The following is an 18,537-nucleotide window of genomic DNA, read 5'->3' as shown; positions in this document are numbered from 1 at the left end:
TATTTTTTAAGACTAGAAAATAAACACCAATCACATATATAATGTCATAAATAAATTATCGGTAGGAGATAAATGTGTATATGAAACAGAAGAAATTTTAAGTACACTTAGTTCATACTATGAAAAACTATACTCATCTAGCAATGTATCAATTAACGATGTAAAAAGATATTTACAAGAAACCGAACTTACTAATTACCTATCTGATATAGATAGAGAAAATTGCGATAAAGTTATAACAATTGAAGAATGTGCAGAAGCTGTTTATAATATGAAATTAAACAAATCACCGGGATTAGACGGAATTCCGTGGAATTTTACAAAATGTTTTGGAAATACGTAAAATTTTATTTTTTATTTATATGAAAGCCTAGTGAAATCATTTGAAAAAGGCGAATTATCTTCTTCACAAAGATCTTCTGTTTTATCACTCATACACAAAAAAGGAAGCTTGATAAATCTCGATAACTATCGTCCTATTAGTTTAACAAATTGTGATTATAAGATTTTAGCTTTCGTATTTGCAAAGAGACTACAAACTATTATGGACAAACTCATTAATGATAATCAAACAGGATATATTAAGGGAAGATTTATCGGTGAAAATGCAAGATTAATACAGGATATATACAATTATTGCGAAGAAAATAATGAGGAAGGAATATTATTGTTTGCTGATTTTCAAAAGGCATTTGATTCAGTTGAATGGACTTTCTTGTTTCAAACTCTTAAAAAATTCAACTTTGGAGAGAATTTCCTTGGATGGATCAAAATTTTATACACTAATCCTTATTTTCATGTTAAAAATAATAACTGGTTAACTAGAAAATGTACAATGTCAAGAGGCATTCGACAAGGGTGTCCCGTCTCAGCATTGCTTTTTCTTTTTGTTATTGAAATCCTGGTGTTAAAAATAAATGCTTCTGAAAATATACAAGGTTTCAAAATAGGACAATCAAGTGAAATAAAATGTTTACAACATGCAGATGACTGCACATTGCCAATGAAAAATCAGGAATCCTTAAAAGAATCTATTAAAGTAATAAAATCCTTTGGGGAAATGTCTGGTACAAAGTTAAATTCAGAAAAAACAGAGGGTATTCTCTTAGGACCGCTTAAAAACACATGGGAAGAGGTAGAAGGAATTAAAATGACAAATAAACCTATTAAATCATTGGGAATTTTCTTAGGACACGACAAAGTATCTAATAATGAAAGAAATTGGCTAAACAAGCTTAAGGAATTTGAAAAAATATTAGATTCATGGAGAACTAGAAATTTAACTTTTTTCGGAAAATGTACCGTTATTAATTCACTAATAGTATCTAAATTAGTATATGCATTCACAGTTCTTGAAAATCCAGATGTTGACTACATTAAGAATTTAAATAAAATTATTTACAATTTTTTATGGAATAAGAGAGAGCGAATTAAGCGGAATTCACTCATAAGACCAGTAAATGAAGGCGGTCTTGGTCTAATTGATATAGAATGCAAACTTAAAAGCGTAAAAGCGGGATGGATCAAAAGACTATATAATAAAAATTCCTCACTTAGAATTTTCCTAGATAACGCTTTAAAATCTTATGGAATAAATTTTGAATATCTGCTACGCAGCAATATAAAAAATCCGACTGATTTCAATATTTTAAATAAATTCCCAGATTTTTATAAAGAAATCTTCTGTAGTTTTAACGAGTGTAAAATGTTAACATCACCACGAAATAAAATAACAGAAAACCTATGGTTTAATAGTTTCATTTCACAAAATAACAAACCATTATACTTAAAAAATTGGGCAAAAAGTGGTATTTTATATGTAAAAGATATGTTTACAACAGAAGGTATGAAAAATGTTATGGAAGTAAAAGAGATCATTGAATCAAAGAGTAATTACTTGTGTGAATATCTTATCATGAAAAAAGCGATTAAAAAACTACATATAGATTATTGTAATGTAAAGAACACTAATATACAAAACCCGTACTTTTATTTTCAACGGAAAAGTATAAACGCAAAATTTGAAAAATCGGGATTTTATCATAAAATTTTTATTTTTAAAAAGAAACAAAAACCAATAATGGAAACTAAATGGTCAAAAGAATTCAATATAATGAATGGTCAATGGAAAGATATCTATACAGCTAAGATACTAAATATTTTTGATAAACAGATAGCAGAATTCAATTTTAAACTTTTACACAACCAACTGAATTGTAATTATCATGTTAGTAAATGGAATAAAGAAGTGGCCAAAAATTGTACATCTTGCGGACAAGTAGAATATATTAAGCACTTAATTTTTGAATGTAGGGACTCAAAAGGAGTATGGGAAAAAATATCTCAAATATTGAATTTAAATCTATCCTGGAAACATATTGTTGTAGGATTTTATAATGAGTTCAATAACACAACATTGATTTTTAATAATGTCATATCAATTGTGGGATACAAAATATATAAATATAAAATGAAATGTAGGTTGCAAAACGAAATAGTAAATCAAAATGCAATGTTACTTTTTTTGAAATCGTCTTTATATCAGTATTATGTAATAGCAAAGAGTGCAAAAAGTGTTAAATCTAACTACTATCTTTTGAAAAAGTTAGCAGACGAATTATAATCTTTATTTTTCTATATACGTTGTAATTAAATTGATATTTTATCTATATATCTATTAAATATGATTTTTTTTTTTTACTGAAATATTTATGTCTTTTTGTGAAAATGAAATATTAGTTCTTCTCTATTGTAAACTTTTGTAAATTGAAAATTGAAAAATATACCGATCCAGGGAGCTCCTGGCACCCCAGGTGAGGTATTAACCGAGGGCTTCTAAGGAAGTTTTGCCTCAAAATTCGTTGTATGTTATTGGAAATAAATGTATAAAAAAAAAAAGAGAGAAAACCTTGCTTGGAAAGATTATTTTGACGAATATTGCATGACCTTTAGTAGTACAGTAATCCTTTAATCAAAACATTATAAATACACATGTCTGGATCTTCTATACATCTATCATTCAAACAGTTTTATTTGGTTAACCTTTCCACTCCGGAGTTCTGAAACGAACAAATTTTCATCACTGTCCAGACTTAGATCATACGGTTCATGTAATTCACAATTTGAAATGTACAAGAGGAAGTAGCCATTTCTATCGATGACATGTATAACATGTTTACCGTGGTCAGCAATGAAAATGTGGCACATGCTGTCTGTAGCTATGCCAAATGGCAGGAATTGTTCATGCTTAATTGATTGCTGATGCCCCTTGTAATCAAATTTTAACTTGCCCATGTTGTCCACCACAACCACTTGGCCTGGAATGGAATCACTCACTACAATGTCAAGGTTTTTGTTTTCTGCAATAAACATAGGACTATGATATATTGATTCATCCCCATTGATGCATTGTATTTCTTGTATTACTGTAGAATCTCTGTAACGTACTACTTTGCATGGCTCAGGGCTTTCGAGAGTATGTCCATGTTTCATAGCAACAAGTAAGTCGCCTTTTGAGGTGCAGCAGATGGCTAATGGTATCCAAATTTTGAGTGCGATCAAACATTGTGCGCCGTTCCTTTTTATTACATTAATGCACTTATTCTTTGTATCATTGCATACTAAATCCCCCTCCCTGGTAACTGCCAAATCTCTATATTCGGAATAGATCGTCTCTAAAATATCTCCTTCAGTGTTCATATGATAGATGGTTTCACTTTTACATGTCACGTAAAATTCGTTTGTGTTTGGGATACACTCTATTCTGTAAGTTAGGCCGTCATCAGGATTTAGAGTAACTGTACTTATAATTTGAGGTTCGTTAATGAAATTCCTGCTTATTTTTCTTGAATGTGCCAAGGGTTGAGCAACTCTAATAACTTTTCCTTGAATGTTAATTTTCATTGTCTCTGGAATTATACCAGTCATTTTACAAAGTACTTCTTCCGTAATCTCGGCTGGAATAAATTGTGGTACTGTAAGTTCGAATCTGGGTGGTATATGTTTGAAGTCTTCATTTCTGGATTTATAATGGATAAGTTTGGATGAATCCACAGAAGATAGAATGGATTTATTATCGTCTATAGCTGACTGTATTAAGGATTGTAGTCTCTGGAATTCGCCTTTTAATGTCAACAAATTGTCATTATCTTGACTATACTTTTCTTTCGAAACATTTAGATATCTTCTGATGACATTTTCTACAAGTTTATGAAACTGTTCACGAAGATTAGTAATGGACTTATGCCTATCTTCATGCTGTTGTAAAACATTTGATGTCATTGTTTCTATTTCAGATAGAACTGCTTCATACACTGGTTTGATTTCGGTTTCTAGTTCTCCATTGTCTTTTGTAATTACATCTCGTCTGGATTTATATATTTCAGAAATTGACTGGACATTGTGATTTTCATGTGCTCCAGAAGTGAGGCATTTCAGGCAAATTAGAGAATTGCACAATTGACAAAACATTTCACATTTTTCTTCTTCATGTAAGCTACACTGGTGATGCATGATCTCATGATTTTTGAATTCACAGTTGACAAAATCATGTTTCATGTCAGGATCAGATATAACATGGTTACCTACACAGACCTTACATAGGTTAACTTGACAGGAGTTGCAACAAGTTTCAGCAGCAGATTTTTTGTCTTTTCCAGGACAAAGTTGACACTGTTTTACATCTTGTGCTTGGCCTAACGGATCGTTGGATGTTGCCATGGTACTTCACTACGGTTTATTTTTAAATCTACAATGTATATAAAATATTTGCTATAGGAATTCAGTCTTATCACAGATGGGAAAACTTTCATTAAGTAGTATCTTAAATGATATTCCTCTGTTTTTTTAAACCGTATCTCAAACATGGCACTACGTTTGCACTTTAACGACCTCACTTATATACTGATTATGTATTTGAAATAATTCAAATGCACAACTTGAAGCCTTTAAATTTCTATAACAGTTAAAATACATACACTAAATAACGGAAACCTATAGAAAATACACACGAAGTACTGATTTATATTTTGAAGTGGAACATGTAAGTCTCACAGAGTATTAATTAATAAATATTCCCTAAACTAGAATGGACATTATACATATATCACATGGCTTCGAGGGTGACATACCAGAATATTTGCCCCGAGGTGACAGGAAAGCCCTGGAGTGTTATGTCACCCGATGCCGAAGGCAGAGGGTGACATATCACTCCAGGGCTTTCCTATCAACGAGGGGCAAATATTCTCGTATAGTCGCCCGAGAAGCTATGTGGTATATGTTATATGACATTTTTAAAACAAAAAAAAATATTAAATCATTTTTTAAAAATCGTTGAAATTTTCACAAATAATCCAGAAATGCTTTCTTGACGTTAAGAATAACGCTCCATTGTTTACATTTGCTTAGCAACCGACGTCATAACATCTCGAACCCGAGCTAAAATGCGTAACGTAACAACACATGAACGTGATCGAAAGGATGACATAACCGTTTCCGGCGAGGGTTGACATAACTGTTTCTGGCCGGACATAACTGTTTCCGGTGTGACTCGGCATTTTTCAGGGTTTATAGCGAAACTTATTATATTTGTGATATAATAGAAAAACTTATTCAAAAATGTTATATATAATTATGACCTCGAAAAAATCAAATTTGATTCAATAGAAAACTAATATGTAGGAAAAATAGCTGTGCTAAATTTAATCAATGCCAAAGTATGTATTATTAGACAGGTTAAGACAATTAAAAAAGATGTTAATAAAAAGTAATCCAGTATTAACTATCAATGTAAATAGTATTATAACATGATTGATAAAGTCAGACACCCTCTGACTACATAAAGAAAAAGAAAGAAATTCATAAAGTATTATCTTAAATGATATTCTTCTGTGTTCTTACCGTCGATTGTTATTTTACCGCTTCTCAAACATGGCCCCACATTCGCATTAGGGTCTCATTTGTATATTTAGGCATCGGGAATAATTTGTCACAGCTTAAACCTCTAAATTTCCAATTCATTTAGTTACAAACAATACACTAAATCAATGGACGGCTGCCTCTAAATTAAACACACAATGATTTTAAAAAAAATTATTCAAATGTGTGCCATTTAAACTTCACAAAACATAAGACAGTGTATTCAGGTTTTTCAGACCTCATGAGAGTAATTGATAAGACACCATTTGATATTTTCCAACCAGAGTCCACTTATTTGTACGCAAAAACAACTATGATAAAACTAATCAGAGCCTTAATTAGTATAAAGTAAGAAATCAGGTTGATTCTGATAGGTATATTTCTGATATCAGTTGATGAAATTTATGCATACAAGATTTGAATATAGGTTTAGAAAAAAGTTACCATACAATCTCAATTATCAATGTATTATATGGTAGATGTATTGCGTCAATATAAACATGATAGTTTTTGTCCCATTATTGCGAAAGTTATAGCTGAATAAAAATGATCCATATGGATGTTTGTTATTACAGACGTCGAAATGCATTTGAATCATATATGAATAATCATCGGATATCATTCTAAAAGAAAGGGAAAGCAAAAACTACAAGAAATAATACATGACGTGGGCGACCAATATACGGCGACTTAAGTGGAAGGTTTTTACAACGATTGGTTTTGTAGACCTTTGCTTTATCAGTCCGAATTTTCTCAAGCTACAGTTCTGCAGTTAGGCAATATTCATACGTTTCCTTCGTTTGAGATGAAGATAGCTCTTAGGTTCATACCAATTTTCTTTATTTTCCATTGATGTAATACTAAAAATATGATTTTTGTTGAGTCCACATTAAAATCATATCTCGCTTCACCTTTATTTATCACGCTATTATAAACTGTACCATATGACTGTCTGTTATTATAGACGTCAAAATGCATTTGAATCTTATATGAATAATAATCGGATACTATTCTAAAAGCAAGGATATGCAAAAACTTCAAGAAAGAATATATGACTTGGGCGACAATAAAGGCGATTTAAATGGAATGTTTAACAACGCTTGGTTTTGTAGTTATTTGCTTTATCAGTCGTTACGTTTCCTTTGAGATGAATAAACTCTTACTTTCATACCTTTTTTTCTTTATTTGTCATTGATGTGTTACAATAAATATGTTTTTTGTTGAGCCCTCCTTAAAATTAAATCTTTAGGTAGGATTCTTCTCATATTTCTTGTATTTAAAAATTTATGAAATTTTCACAGCATCAATAAGACAATATCACCAAGTGATGGTATCCAAGAGATTGAATTTGACCGTTTTAATAGAGGCAAGGTCAGGTCAAGGTCATTACCTTTTTCCCGGACATTAATAATTAAAAAAAAATACTGTTGCCAATTATGCGATTCCTACTTGTATTTCTAAAGATTGAATATTTTTCTTTTTTCTTAAAATGATACTACCATAGATGACCTATAACATGATATTACCAAATCAAAAAAATTTACTAAAATGGATATTGGGTAATCTACTTTTCTTAAATTAATAGGCTATACTAGTATTAGTTATTTTTATATGCTTCCTATCTTTAATTTTTTTTCCCATTTTCACATATACATGTAGTAAAGTTATCACAATAAGATACAAAACTAGAGCCGAGCTCGTTGCAAAGCAACGAGTAGGTCTTCCGTCCTGTTTGACCGGAAGTTCCAGCTTTTGTGGTCTCTGAGACTTTATCCGGAAACGAAAGCCTATGATTTTCCTTTAAAGGGGAATAACTCAAAACCGGAAGTGAATTTTTGAAATTTTCATAATTCTGATAGAGTTTATAAACGTCTATAACTTCTGAAAATTTGAGCGAAATCCGTTGAGAAATGAGTGAGATATGAGGCCTCAAAGTTGGCGTTTAGGAAGTAGAAGAAAAAAAAAAGAATAACTAGAGCCGAGCTCGTTGCAAAACAACGAGTAGGTCTTCCGTCCTGTTTGACCGGGAGTAACTTTCATTTTAAAACAAAAACTGAGTAATGAAGTCCAAAAATGGGTTAATCCTCCAAATCTATGTTAATTATTGCAAACTTAAGCCATTCTTTGGTACTTCCGGTTTTACCGGAAGTGACGATGACGGACAGAAAATTAATATTTAAGCTCCTAGTGACACATGTTACCAAAAAAAACCTGTCAAAAACGGCAAAAATATGCATTTTCTGACTACTTCCGGCTGGACCGGAAGTGACGTCGCCGGACGTAGTTTGACGACCCCATTATATAAAGCTTGATATTTTGAACAACTTTGCTTCTTTAATGTATAACAAATTCTCAATACTTTTTGAGATATCTGGAAAAAACTTTTGGTCCCTCTAGATCCCTTAATTTAGGGGTCAGCCCTTTTTTCGACATATCAATCGAAAAATCTTTTAATTCTGCACAAATTCTGTTCTATATATTTTAACAAAATATTTTTAGTTTAGAAGATAAAAAGCAAAATATGCGTAATTTTTGGCTCTTTTAAGCGTTCTAATTTTTGACCCCTATATAGCGCCATTTTGAATAGAGAAATCGAAAAACAAAAACCGATGTGCACAACTTTAATCCTTCTATTATCTAAAATCAGTAGAATTTCTGCTCCAGATTTAGCCGTCTCTGAGCCTTTGTCCGGAAACGAAAGCCTATAAATTTTCCTTTAAAGGGAAATAACTCAAAACTGGAAGTGGCTTTTTGAAATTTTAGGCAAAATTCTGATAAGGTTTATTAACGTCTATAACCTCTGAAAATTTGAGCGAAATCCGTTGAGAAATGAGCGAGATATGAGGCCTCAAAGTTGCGGTCTAGGAAGCAGAAGAAAAAAAAGAATAACTAGAAAGTCTGCTATTGCAAGCAATAGCATATGTCGCCCCGTACTGGACAAAACTTTCATTTTTATCATCACTTAAACAAGGGTCCATTAGCTAAGCTTAAGCTTGGACAACCATCGAGTCGTATCAGTCCTTTCCGTTGGAAACGGAAGACCTTAATTGGGTACATCCCACTAATTATTTTTAGAATCGGTAGGAGAAGAAAGTAGTGCAGGAAAAAATTACAAGTTCCTAAATTTGCAGACTTGCATAAAAGAAATTGGTCAGATGTACTGAACTGAGCCTCATACTTGTTAATTGGCAGTAGCTTTCCTACCAAAAAAGCTTAGCAATTGTAATTTATTTCATAAACATCAGCCGAATTATTTTGTGTATAATAGCGCCAGTGAGAACTCTGAAATTTCCTTACTTTCACTTTCATTTTTAGAGGTTCTGCCGGAAAACGAATCTGACCTGACACCTTCAATTCCAGCATTTCTGCATTGCACAGAGCTGATGTTTGTTATGAGATGATAAATCATGTGTAAACTTTTCAGTTTAGCGGAATCATGAACATTTTCGTTTGAATGTTTTGTTTACAGTAGTGATCAAGGCTTTGCGCACCTGTAGGCGTGGATCCAAGGATTTATGAATGAATAAAAAGTAAAATAACGTAAATTTTTCTATTTTATACTTGCACTATCTAATTAAATTAATAATATAAAATTAATAGATATGCATTTAAAAAAAAAAAAAAAAAAAACGCGAAATGCTAATAAATGCAGCTGACAATCGTTATTTTTTTATAGCAAAATAAACTAATTATAAAATCTAGAGAAGGACAGAAGAAGAATGAAGGTTTTTAAACTATCAAATTACATCAGGAGAACTGAATTTTATGAATGAAACTTTTAAAACGAGTAAGGTGTATATGTTATATCTGTGTATTCTACCTGGCAGTGCGCTTCAAAAAGGGGGGGGGGTTCGTCTTGAACATAGTACCTAATGTTTGAACGGTAAGAGCTAGGGCTTTCGTATTTCAAATATGCAATCCTTGTGAAAAGAACTTTTATTGGACACGAAGAACTTTGACCCTTTGACCTAGACCTTGGAGAACACATGTGTACATCTTAACCTTTTTTTCTGTTTCGTTTCTATGACAACTGTGAGCGACTCATTTCAATTATTTTAAAAGTAGAAATCACTTTGACACATTGCAAGGAAGTAACATTGAAAGTTTCAAAACGATTGCTTGAGTAGTTATTGAGAAAATCGAAATTATTTTCATTCCCCTGGTTTCCATGGCAATAATCGATTATTTGAAAATTTTAAATGCAAAGCGCACAACTATAGATACTAATCATTAAAATAAAAAGAGTTTCATGACGAACGTTTAAGGGACCAGAGAGAACACTCGCGGACAAAATTCGTCGCTTTTTACAGGTTTCCATGGCAACGGTAGACATATTGGAACTGAACGACCTCACTGCACAACTACAACCAGTGATCGTCCTTTGGGGAAAATTTCAGAAACAGCCATCTCCGAAAACAGCCTGGATAAAAAAAACATGAAAATCTTATGTCAGTCCCCGATTTTTATTTCTTTACCAACAGAATCAGACAAGGTCTTCTGTTGGAAAAATTTGATAAAAAAAAATAGTTTTTATCGTGTACTAAGAAAGTCATAAACCAGAAAAGAATCCTACCTTAAGACACCTTTATTTATCAAGCTATAAAAGAAGGGTAATTTTGTAAATCTATTTCATAAACATCTGGATCAAAATCTTTATATTGGTACCTGATTAAACATAACCTCTTTATTAAAGATAAGACAACATTGGGTAGAGGAATAGAAGATGTCATTTTTTTGTAAAGTAAATGACAGAATAATCAAACAAGTTATAAACACAAATAAGAGAAATCAAAACATAGTAAACATACTTCTCAAACAATTAAGACAAAGAAAAACTCTATAAACATATTTCTCAAACAATTATACAATATTTATTGAAAACGTAATGTACATGATAAAAGTATTTCTCAAAGGAGGGTTTGTTATTCTTACATAATATACAGAATGCGATTGAAAAGATGGGACAAATGTCCTTGCCAACAATACTTCTTTGGGGATTTAGTCATTGAGTCAAATTATTTAATATCAATCCAAGTGTATTTCAGTACGTAAAATTACCAAACAACTTACTTATTTTCTTGGGGAATTCCTCCGAGAACTAATAAAATTGCGACTGACACTAGAAACTGTGCTTGCAAAACAAAAAGAAAAAAACGCATAAGACTGTTCTATTTAAAGAAGATGTGCCAAGAAAAGGTGCCATATACAAAACAGATCAATACCCATGAATATCTTATTATCATAAACATGTTTATTCAAACAGCTTTATTTTCTTAACCTTTCCAGTCCCGAGCTCAGCAACAAACAAATTATCATTGCTATCTATACTAAGGTCATATGGTTCTTGTAATTGACAGTTTGAAATATACAGGAGAAAGTATCCGTTCCGATCGATGATATGTATAACATGTTCACTTAGGTCAGCAATCAAAATGTGACACAAGCTATCTGTGGTTATACCACACGGCGTGAATTTCGATTTTGATGGAAAATTTCCTTTGTATTTAAATCTTAACTTGCCCATCTTATCCACTACGACCACCTGGTCTGGAACGGAATCACTCACCACTATATCAAAGTTTTTGTTTTCTTCGATAAACCTTGGACTACCATATAAAAATTCGTCTCCGTTAACGTATTGTATTTCTTGCACGGCTGAAGAGCCACTGTAACGGACTACTTTACAATGCCCGTGGTCATTATATGGATATGCCGATCTCATAGCAACCAGTAATTCACCTGTGGAGGTAAAGCAAATCGCTAATGGATTCCAATTATGAAGTGAAATTAAACTCTGTTCTTTGTTGCTCTTTCTTAATATTATACATTGAATCCAGCTATTGATATATACTAAATATTTTTCTTTTGTTACTGCCAAGTCTAATGGCATTTTTCTGGGCCCAGAATAGATAGAATCCAATATTTTACCCTCTATGTTCATATGATAGATGGCTTGGCTTTCACAAAAGATAAAAAATTCGTTTGTGTTTGGAATACACTCTATTCTGTAATTTTTACCATTACCAAGGGTTATGGTTCTTATTACTTGAGGTTCGTCAATGAAATTCTTGTCTGGTTTTCTGGAATGTACTTGTACTATGGGTTGAACAACTCTAATTACTTCTCCTTGAATGTTAGATTTAATTGTCTCTGGAATTTCACCAATCATTTTAAACAGTACTTGTTCTGTAATCTCAACTGGGGTAAAATTTGGAACTGTTAGTTCAAACGTTGGTGGTATATTGATAAAGTCTTCATTTCTGGAAATATAATGGATAAGTTTGGATGAATCCATGGAAAATAGAATGGATTTGTTTTCGTCTATAGCTGACTGTATTAAGGATTGTAGCCTCTGGAACTCGCTTTTTAACGTCAACAAGTTTTTATTATCTTGACTGTATCTTTCTTTCAAAACATTCGCATATCTTCTGATGACATTTTCTACAAGCCTATGACATTTTTCACCAAGATTTTTTATTGATTGAGTTCTATCTTCATGTTGTTGGAGGACATTTGATGTCATTGTTTCTATTTCAGATAAAATTGCATCATACACCGGTGCGATTTCAGTTTCAAGTTCTAGATTGTCTTTTGTAATTTTGTCCTGTCTGGACTTGTATATTTCAGAAATTGACTGGACATTGTGACTTTTATGTGCTCCAGAGTTGAGGCATTTCAGACAGAATGGAGAATCGCACTGTTCACAAAATTTGTCACATTTTTCTTCGTCATGGAAGCTACACTGGGGTGGTATGACTTCAGATTTTTTAAATTTGAAAGTGACAACATCGTGTTTCATGTCAGGATCAGATATAACATGGTTTCCTACACAGATTTTACATAGGTTAACTTGACAGGAATTGCAACAAGTTTCAGCAGCAGATTTTCTGTCTTTTCCAGGACAAAGCTGACACCGTTTTACATCTTGTACTTGGCCTAACGGATCATTGAATGTTGCCATGATACTTCAAAACTGGTTATCTTGAATTCTACAATGTAAATACTTCTTAGAGGAATAAAATCTCAAAACAGATAGAAATACAGGTTTCATTATGTATTATATTATATGATATTCCGATATTTACTTACCGTCGATTAAGTTATTTTGCCGTCTCTCAAACATGGCACCACATTTGTACTTTAAGCACAACAAGGATCTCAGATTATGCTCGAAGGCTTTAAATTTACAAACAATACACCATACGACTATAGAAAAACACAAAAGCCAAAATTAGCAGTGGTAAATTAAATCAATGCCTTAACATGAACTTTGCTATAAAACATTGGTTTAGGCAGGTATTCATCTGATATCTGTCAATATTACAAAGAAAACCAGAAAAGATATTCTGAAAAAGAAAATGTTTTTACAAAAGACAAATCAGAGTAAATGTGTGAGAAAGTCTTATATATTTTGATGACTGTGCCGAGTTTGCACTTCGTGGATTTAGCTCTTTAATACTTTCTGAGTCTTCTGAAAATAAAATTTGAGTAGTGCTTAAGAAAAGAGTGATCAAAAAGTAATTATCATCTATGAATTTAAATATAGCACGATTCTTTAAGTCAAACACTCTTTAAGGTTATCCAAAACTTTGATGTATTAGAATAAATCTGAGGGGAAAAGTTAATAGTATATGTGAAGAAGAAGAAGAAGAAGAAGAAGAAGAAGAAATTTAACACGAGCTTTGAAAATTCCAAAGGAAAAACGCCGAGTATCTATTTTTTAGTAAGAAAAACCATCCTATGTGAGTGATAACGCACATTAGGCCCAATCAATCAGGTTGACAGAAAATTATTTTTTTCTCAGTACAAAAACAAAAACTTACGATTGGTATGAAATATGATTTAAACAAGTTAGCAAAATGCAGCGCAATAAAAGTTTATACATGTATTTTCTACAAAGAAAAGTCATCATATAACGAACAGTTAATTAATACGAACTGATGATTTTGAACGACGCTATTTAGCTGTTGAAATATCTGTTATTTCAAGCACTAGATACAGTACTAATGCTGTATATAAAATTCAAATTGTTTTACCCCTGACAAAGTGTTTGGAACCTTTCATATATCAGTGTTCTGCAAATTATAAAACACTAGGGGTTCAAGGTAGCTCTTATCAGATTTAGTGAGAGTACAGAGGTATAAGGTAAATTATTCACGGACATGGTAAACAGAAAAGTTATGTTGGGTTTTACTTTTCGTCACCCTTCAATATCTATGGAAATAAACTTCAATCTCCTTTGAATCCATTTAAACTTAAATAAGTTTATCTTTATGACATTATTTTCTGCAGTCATTTAAGAAATAAGATATGATTTTTAGAGTTTCATTGGAGTATGAGATGAAGTCGGTCACGTGATCAAATTCTATAACGCCCGAAGGACTTACTTTTATTCGTTTATCTCAATATTCACAATTATAAACAATTTATTTATTTCATAAATGTGGCGTTCTGGGTTTCTCAAAGACATACCAAAGGGTTTATTCCTTTTTATGTATTATCTGTAAATACAATTGTCAGGTGAATTTCCTGACGAAAAACACATCTCTTCATGGGTATTTTTACATTTACGTACAAGAAAACCTTTTGACCATTTAAATGCCTAAGAGATGCAGCCCGATCTTCATAATTAGAAAAACGTGAGCCAGTATTTGGCATATTGTAAAATTAAATACATTGTATCCGAAAACTCCCTAATCTTTAAATGAAATATAAAATTTCTACCCGTAACATTTACTCAGTTTCTTTGCATTTGCGTTGATAACAAAAAGAATAGAAAAACAAGAGGCCAGGGGCCAAATCGCTCACCTGACCAAATCATCTAGGAAAAAAACAAATCAGATCAGAACTGAAAAGTTTACTGAAAGGGGTGGGGGGGGGGCTTGAATTTAATACTACTTTAGAATGCCTTCATATTAATACAGCATATGACTTTTTTATGGCCCTGAGTGCCGAGTATAGGTCTAAATTTGAAGCCCTTCATCGGCATATGGTGACGTCACCATATGAGTGAAAAATTCTCGAGAGGGACGTTAAACAATATACAAGCAATCAATCTGAGTCTCATTTAATTATTTTTGGATTCCATAATCTATAGATTGTGCAAGTGATTAATCTTAATGCTGATCTAATCAGGATATCCTTGATAAAAATAACAATAAATCCCAGTTCAATGATGATTAATTTACCTTCGTATCGTCCTGTCTGGACTGTACACCAATCAATTACTAGTTGATGAATAAATAATTAGATAAACAAATAAACAAATTATTACAAAGATTCTGAGATAAATTCAAATAATCATTTGCATTAATAACCATCTTAGTCCTTTTAGTAAAATTTTAGAGAAACGTTTGTGATTAAATCTTCTAACGAACTCTTCTAGTTTACAATGATCATATCATTCAACCCCTCTAGTCCAGTTCCCAGAATTTGTTTTAACTTGTTATTTTTTTCTCATATAAAATCTTTCTTCAAGTCATATCCGCCGTTGCGTGTAATCAAGAATTGGGGTATGCTGAATTGCTTTTTAACTTTTAAAACACACACTACATGTACGAGTATGAACACAATTATATTGTTTTCGTCTTTTATTTAAATTAAAAATACAGAGAATAAAAAGTAACAAAGAATTCTTTTCTATTCTTTATACTTATTGCGAATTTACACTATCTACCTAAGAGTAAAAAAGAGAACGCTTTATGATCGTATGAACTTCTTTTGCAGTTTGCAGTGTGGTTGTTATTTCATTCCTCTGTCCAACAGCGCCATACACGGACGAATGTGGCAACTTTGGAGTTCTATGGAACTGTAGTGGACTTAATGCAGACAGAATCCCCGAAAAAATACCACAAAAGTTACGAAACCGCTATGTGATTTTGGATTTGTCATTTAATAGATTTTCTATTTTAACAGAAATGACGTTTAAAAATCTTGCTGGGTTTTCAGTTGTGTCATCCATAATCCTTAATCATAACAAAATTACAAACATCGAAAATAAGACCTTCCATAGACTTTCTAGTTTATGCAGTCTAGATCTTTCAAGTTGTGAGCTTGTTAAAAACGGAATAGAAGTTGAAGCTTTCTCCTATATACACAACCTAAAGTTCCTTCGACTTGATCAAAATAATTTCCAGTCAGATGGATACCCGGATGTTGCCCTTTCTGCAATTCAGTCATTATCGAGTCTTCATATCGACATTTTCAACGAATTTTTATTTACAGCACCATTTGAAAACTTAACAAACTTATCTGAATTACACTTTCATATTTTGAATGATTTAAGCTTGACAAATACATCATTTTTAGGACTCCGGCGCTCCAAAATTTATCGCCTTGATATGTTTTTTCATGGTCACGTATTTTGTGACGTCAATGAAGATCTATTTTGTTCCTTTCCATATTTAACGGAAGAGGTAACTATTGACTTTGGTGGAAAGTGTGACATTACTCCGGCCTTGCGCTCACTAAAATGTTTCCAGCATCACAATATTGGAAAAATTGTTATGGATCAAAACACTAAAGATCTTGAAACAGGTATCATAGTTTTAGATGATTGGTTGTCAGAATATCTTATCAATGTCTGTACCAGTACTTTATCTTTGGTTGGCAATGGCATTAACTATATCAATTTTCATATTGACAATACAACTTTTTTGAATTGCCTACAGTATATAGATTTAAGAAGAAATCATTTGCATGGTGTGGATATGTCATACTTCCTTACTGTGTTATCAGCTCCAAAAATTAAGAATATAAATGTGTGTTGCAATGGCCCACAACCCTTGGAAAACCAGTTGAGTATCTATAAATATAATAGATCAATAATCTCTATAAATATAACACTGTCGAAAAATCTTGAACTTCTAGACATTTCGAGAAATTATATACATAACGTAAAAAGATGGACACCTAGTTTCAAACTTATCGGTGTAAGATTACAAGAATTGTACATTCAAGAAACAAATTTTTTCCTGGCATACGTCGACCAATTTCTCAACATATCGGGTAATAGCTTTGAAAAAGTACACTCAGATTTATTTCAGCATTCTCGAGGAATTCAGAGCTTATATGCGATTGGCATGAATCTAAATTTCACAGAAAAATCAAATTCGAAAAATATATTCAGAAATCTAAAAAATCTTTCTTCAATCGATTTTTCAAGAAACAAATTGAATTATTTACCTTTCTCTCTTTTGAAAGACCAGCATCATTCTTTAATAAAAATAAACCTAGACAATAACAAATTTTCAAACATTCCTGACACCTTCGAATATATGCAGAATTTGAAATATCTGCATTTGCGATACAATTTGATATCGGAGTTCTCAAATAATGACCAAAATATCATTAAAACATTTATTGCAATATCAATTTTTATAGAAGGCAATCCGATTTCTTGTACCTGTTCAGCTATTCAGTCTTTGAGATGGATGAGAAGTCACAAACATGTATTTTCTGATATTGATAAAACGTTATGCGCAGGAAACCGAGTACCTGTCAACCACTTATTTGATAATGAACCAATCTGGAAAAAATTCGATAAAGAATGCCAAACTAAACAATGGCTTATTTTCTCTGTGGTGTTGATTTTGATTACTTTGTCTGTACTTATTATAGTAACTGCTTTACGAAGATACCGTATACACGTGGAATATGTTATACTGCGACTTAAAAACAGATGGAAGGGTGTTCATTTACAGAACAAAGAAAACAACTACATTTATGATGTATTTGTGTCTTATTCTGAAGAAGACTCTATGTGGATTGTTCATTCTTTGTACCAAAAATTAAAAAGTTTGAACATCAAGGCGTGGCTTAAGGATAAAGATTCAACTCCAGGAAAATGGGAGGCAGAAGAAATAGTGAAATGTATAAATGAAAGTCGAAAAGTGTTGTTTGTGATCACCGAATGTTTTCTGGAGAGTGGTTGGGCCTCATACGCCGTCCAGATGGCGGTCACTCACGCCTTCCACAACCAGCGTCAGAGTTCCATTGTTGTCATCATCAAAGATGATATACCGTTAGAGAGACTCCCGAACGATATCAAAAATATATTTTGGTGTATTGAGTATTTGAGGTGGCCTACAGAACGTGAAAGCGATGATTTAATAATGGTGGAGTTATCTAGTTTGCTTAAACCTATTGATGTGTAAATACAAAAATTGGATATGTAGAATAATTATATTAATACTTATATTAAAAATGTACATTTAGATGTATAACAAATTACTTTAGTTAATGTTAATTATTATATTAATTATTATACTGAAATTAATGGATATTCACTGTGCTATTCAAAATATATGCTCGATGCAATTTTACCCAAGAAGTTCTATCGTCCAATTTCTGTTACATGCATTTTTTCTTCCTTAGATATTTTTTTTAACTATTTATTTTGTATATCATTTGTAGAAAAGACGGACTTTGAAAAAAAATTAATTATTGTTAATGATAAAACGGTTATGATGATGGTATGATGTCAATGGTTTCAAACTTTCTTCTTTGTCTCAACAATTAATTAAAGTGTCAAATATCCTATTCTTTTAAAAGTATTTTCAAACATTACAAACATAAAATATAAAATATGAGGTTTAAAAATACTTTGGAATTCGATTTCAA

General features: G+C 31.9%; 3 protein-coding genes across 3 annotated transcripts; 1 reads left to right on the top strand and 2 right to left on the bottom strand.

The window, feature by feature from the left end:
- Window positions 1-3,015: 3,015 nt before the first annotated feature.
- Window positions 3,016-4,719, bottom strand: LOC134254879 (uncharacterized). Its single transcript, XM_062737411.1, has one exon. The coding sequence runs from the start codon at window positions 4,717-4,719 to the stop codon at window positions 3,016-3,018; it is 1,704 nt and encodes a 567-aa protein (XP_062593395.1).
- Window positions 4,720-11,167: 6,448 nt separating this feature from the next.
- Window positions 11,168-12,877, bottom strand: LOC134254878 (uncharacterized). The gene has a single exon (XM_062737410.1). It carries the CDS (start codon window positions 12,875-12,877, stop codon window positions 11,168-11,170), a length of 1,710 nt encoding a protein of 569 aa, XP_062593394.1.
- Window positions 12,878-14,467: 1,590 nt separating this feature from the next.
- On the top strand, window positions 14,468-18,071 carry LOC134254877 (toll-like receptor 2). Its single transcript, XM_062737409.1, has 2 exons — window positions 14,468-14,471; window positions 15,643-18,071. Exons 1-2 carry the CDS (start codon window positions 14,468-14,470, stop codon window positions 18,069-18,071), a joined length of 2,433 nt encoding a protein of 810 aa, XP_062593393.1.
- Window positions 18,072-18,537: the final 466 nt, after the last annotated feature.

The sequence above is a fragment of the Saccostrea cucullata genome, unplaced genomic scaffold (assembly GCF_032062105.1).
Source record: "Saccostrea cucullata isolate Sc308-1 unplaced genomic scaffold, CSIRO_AGI_Scuc_v1 ctg3995, whole genome shotgun sequence".
Lineage (NCBI taxonomy): Eukaryota > Metazoa > Mollusca > Bivalvia > Ostreida > Ostreidae > Saccostrea > Saccostrea cuccullata.
This window is presented reverse-complemented; position numbering and strand designations above follow the sequence as displayed.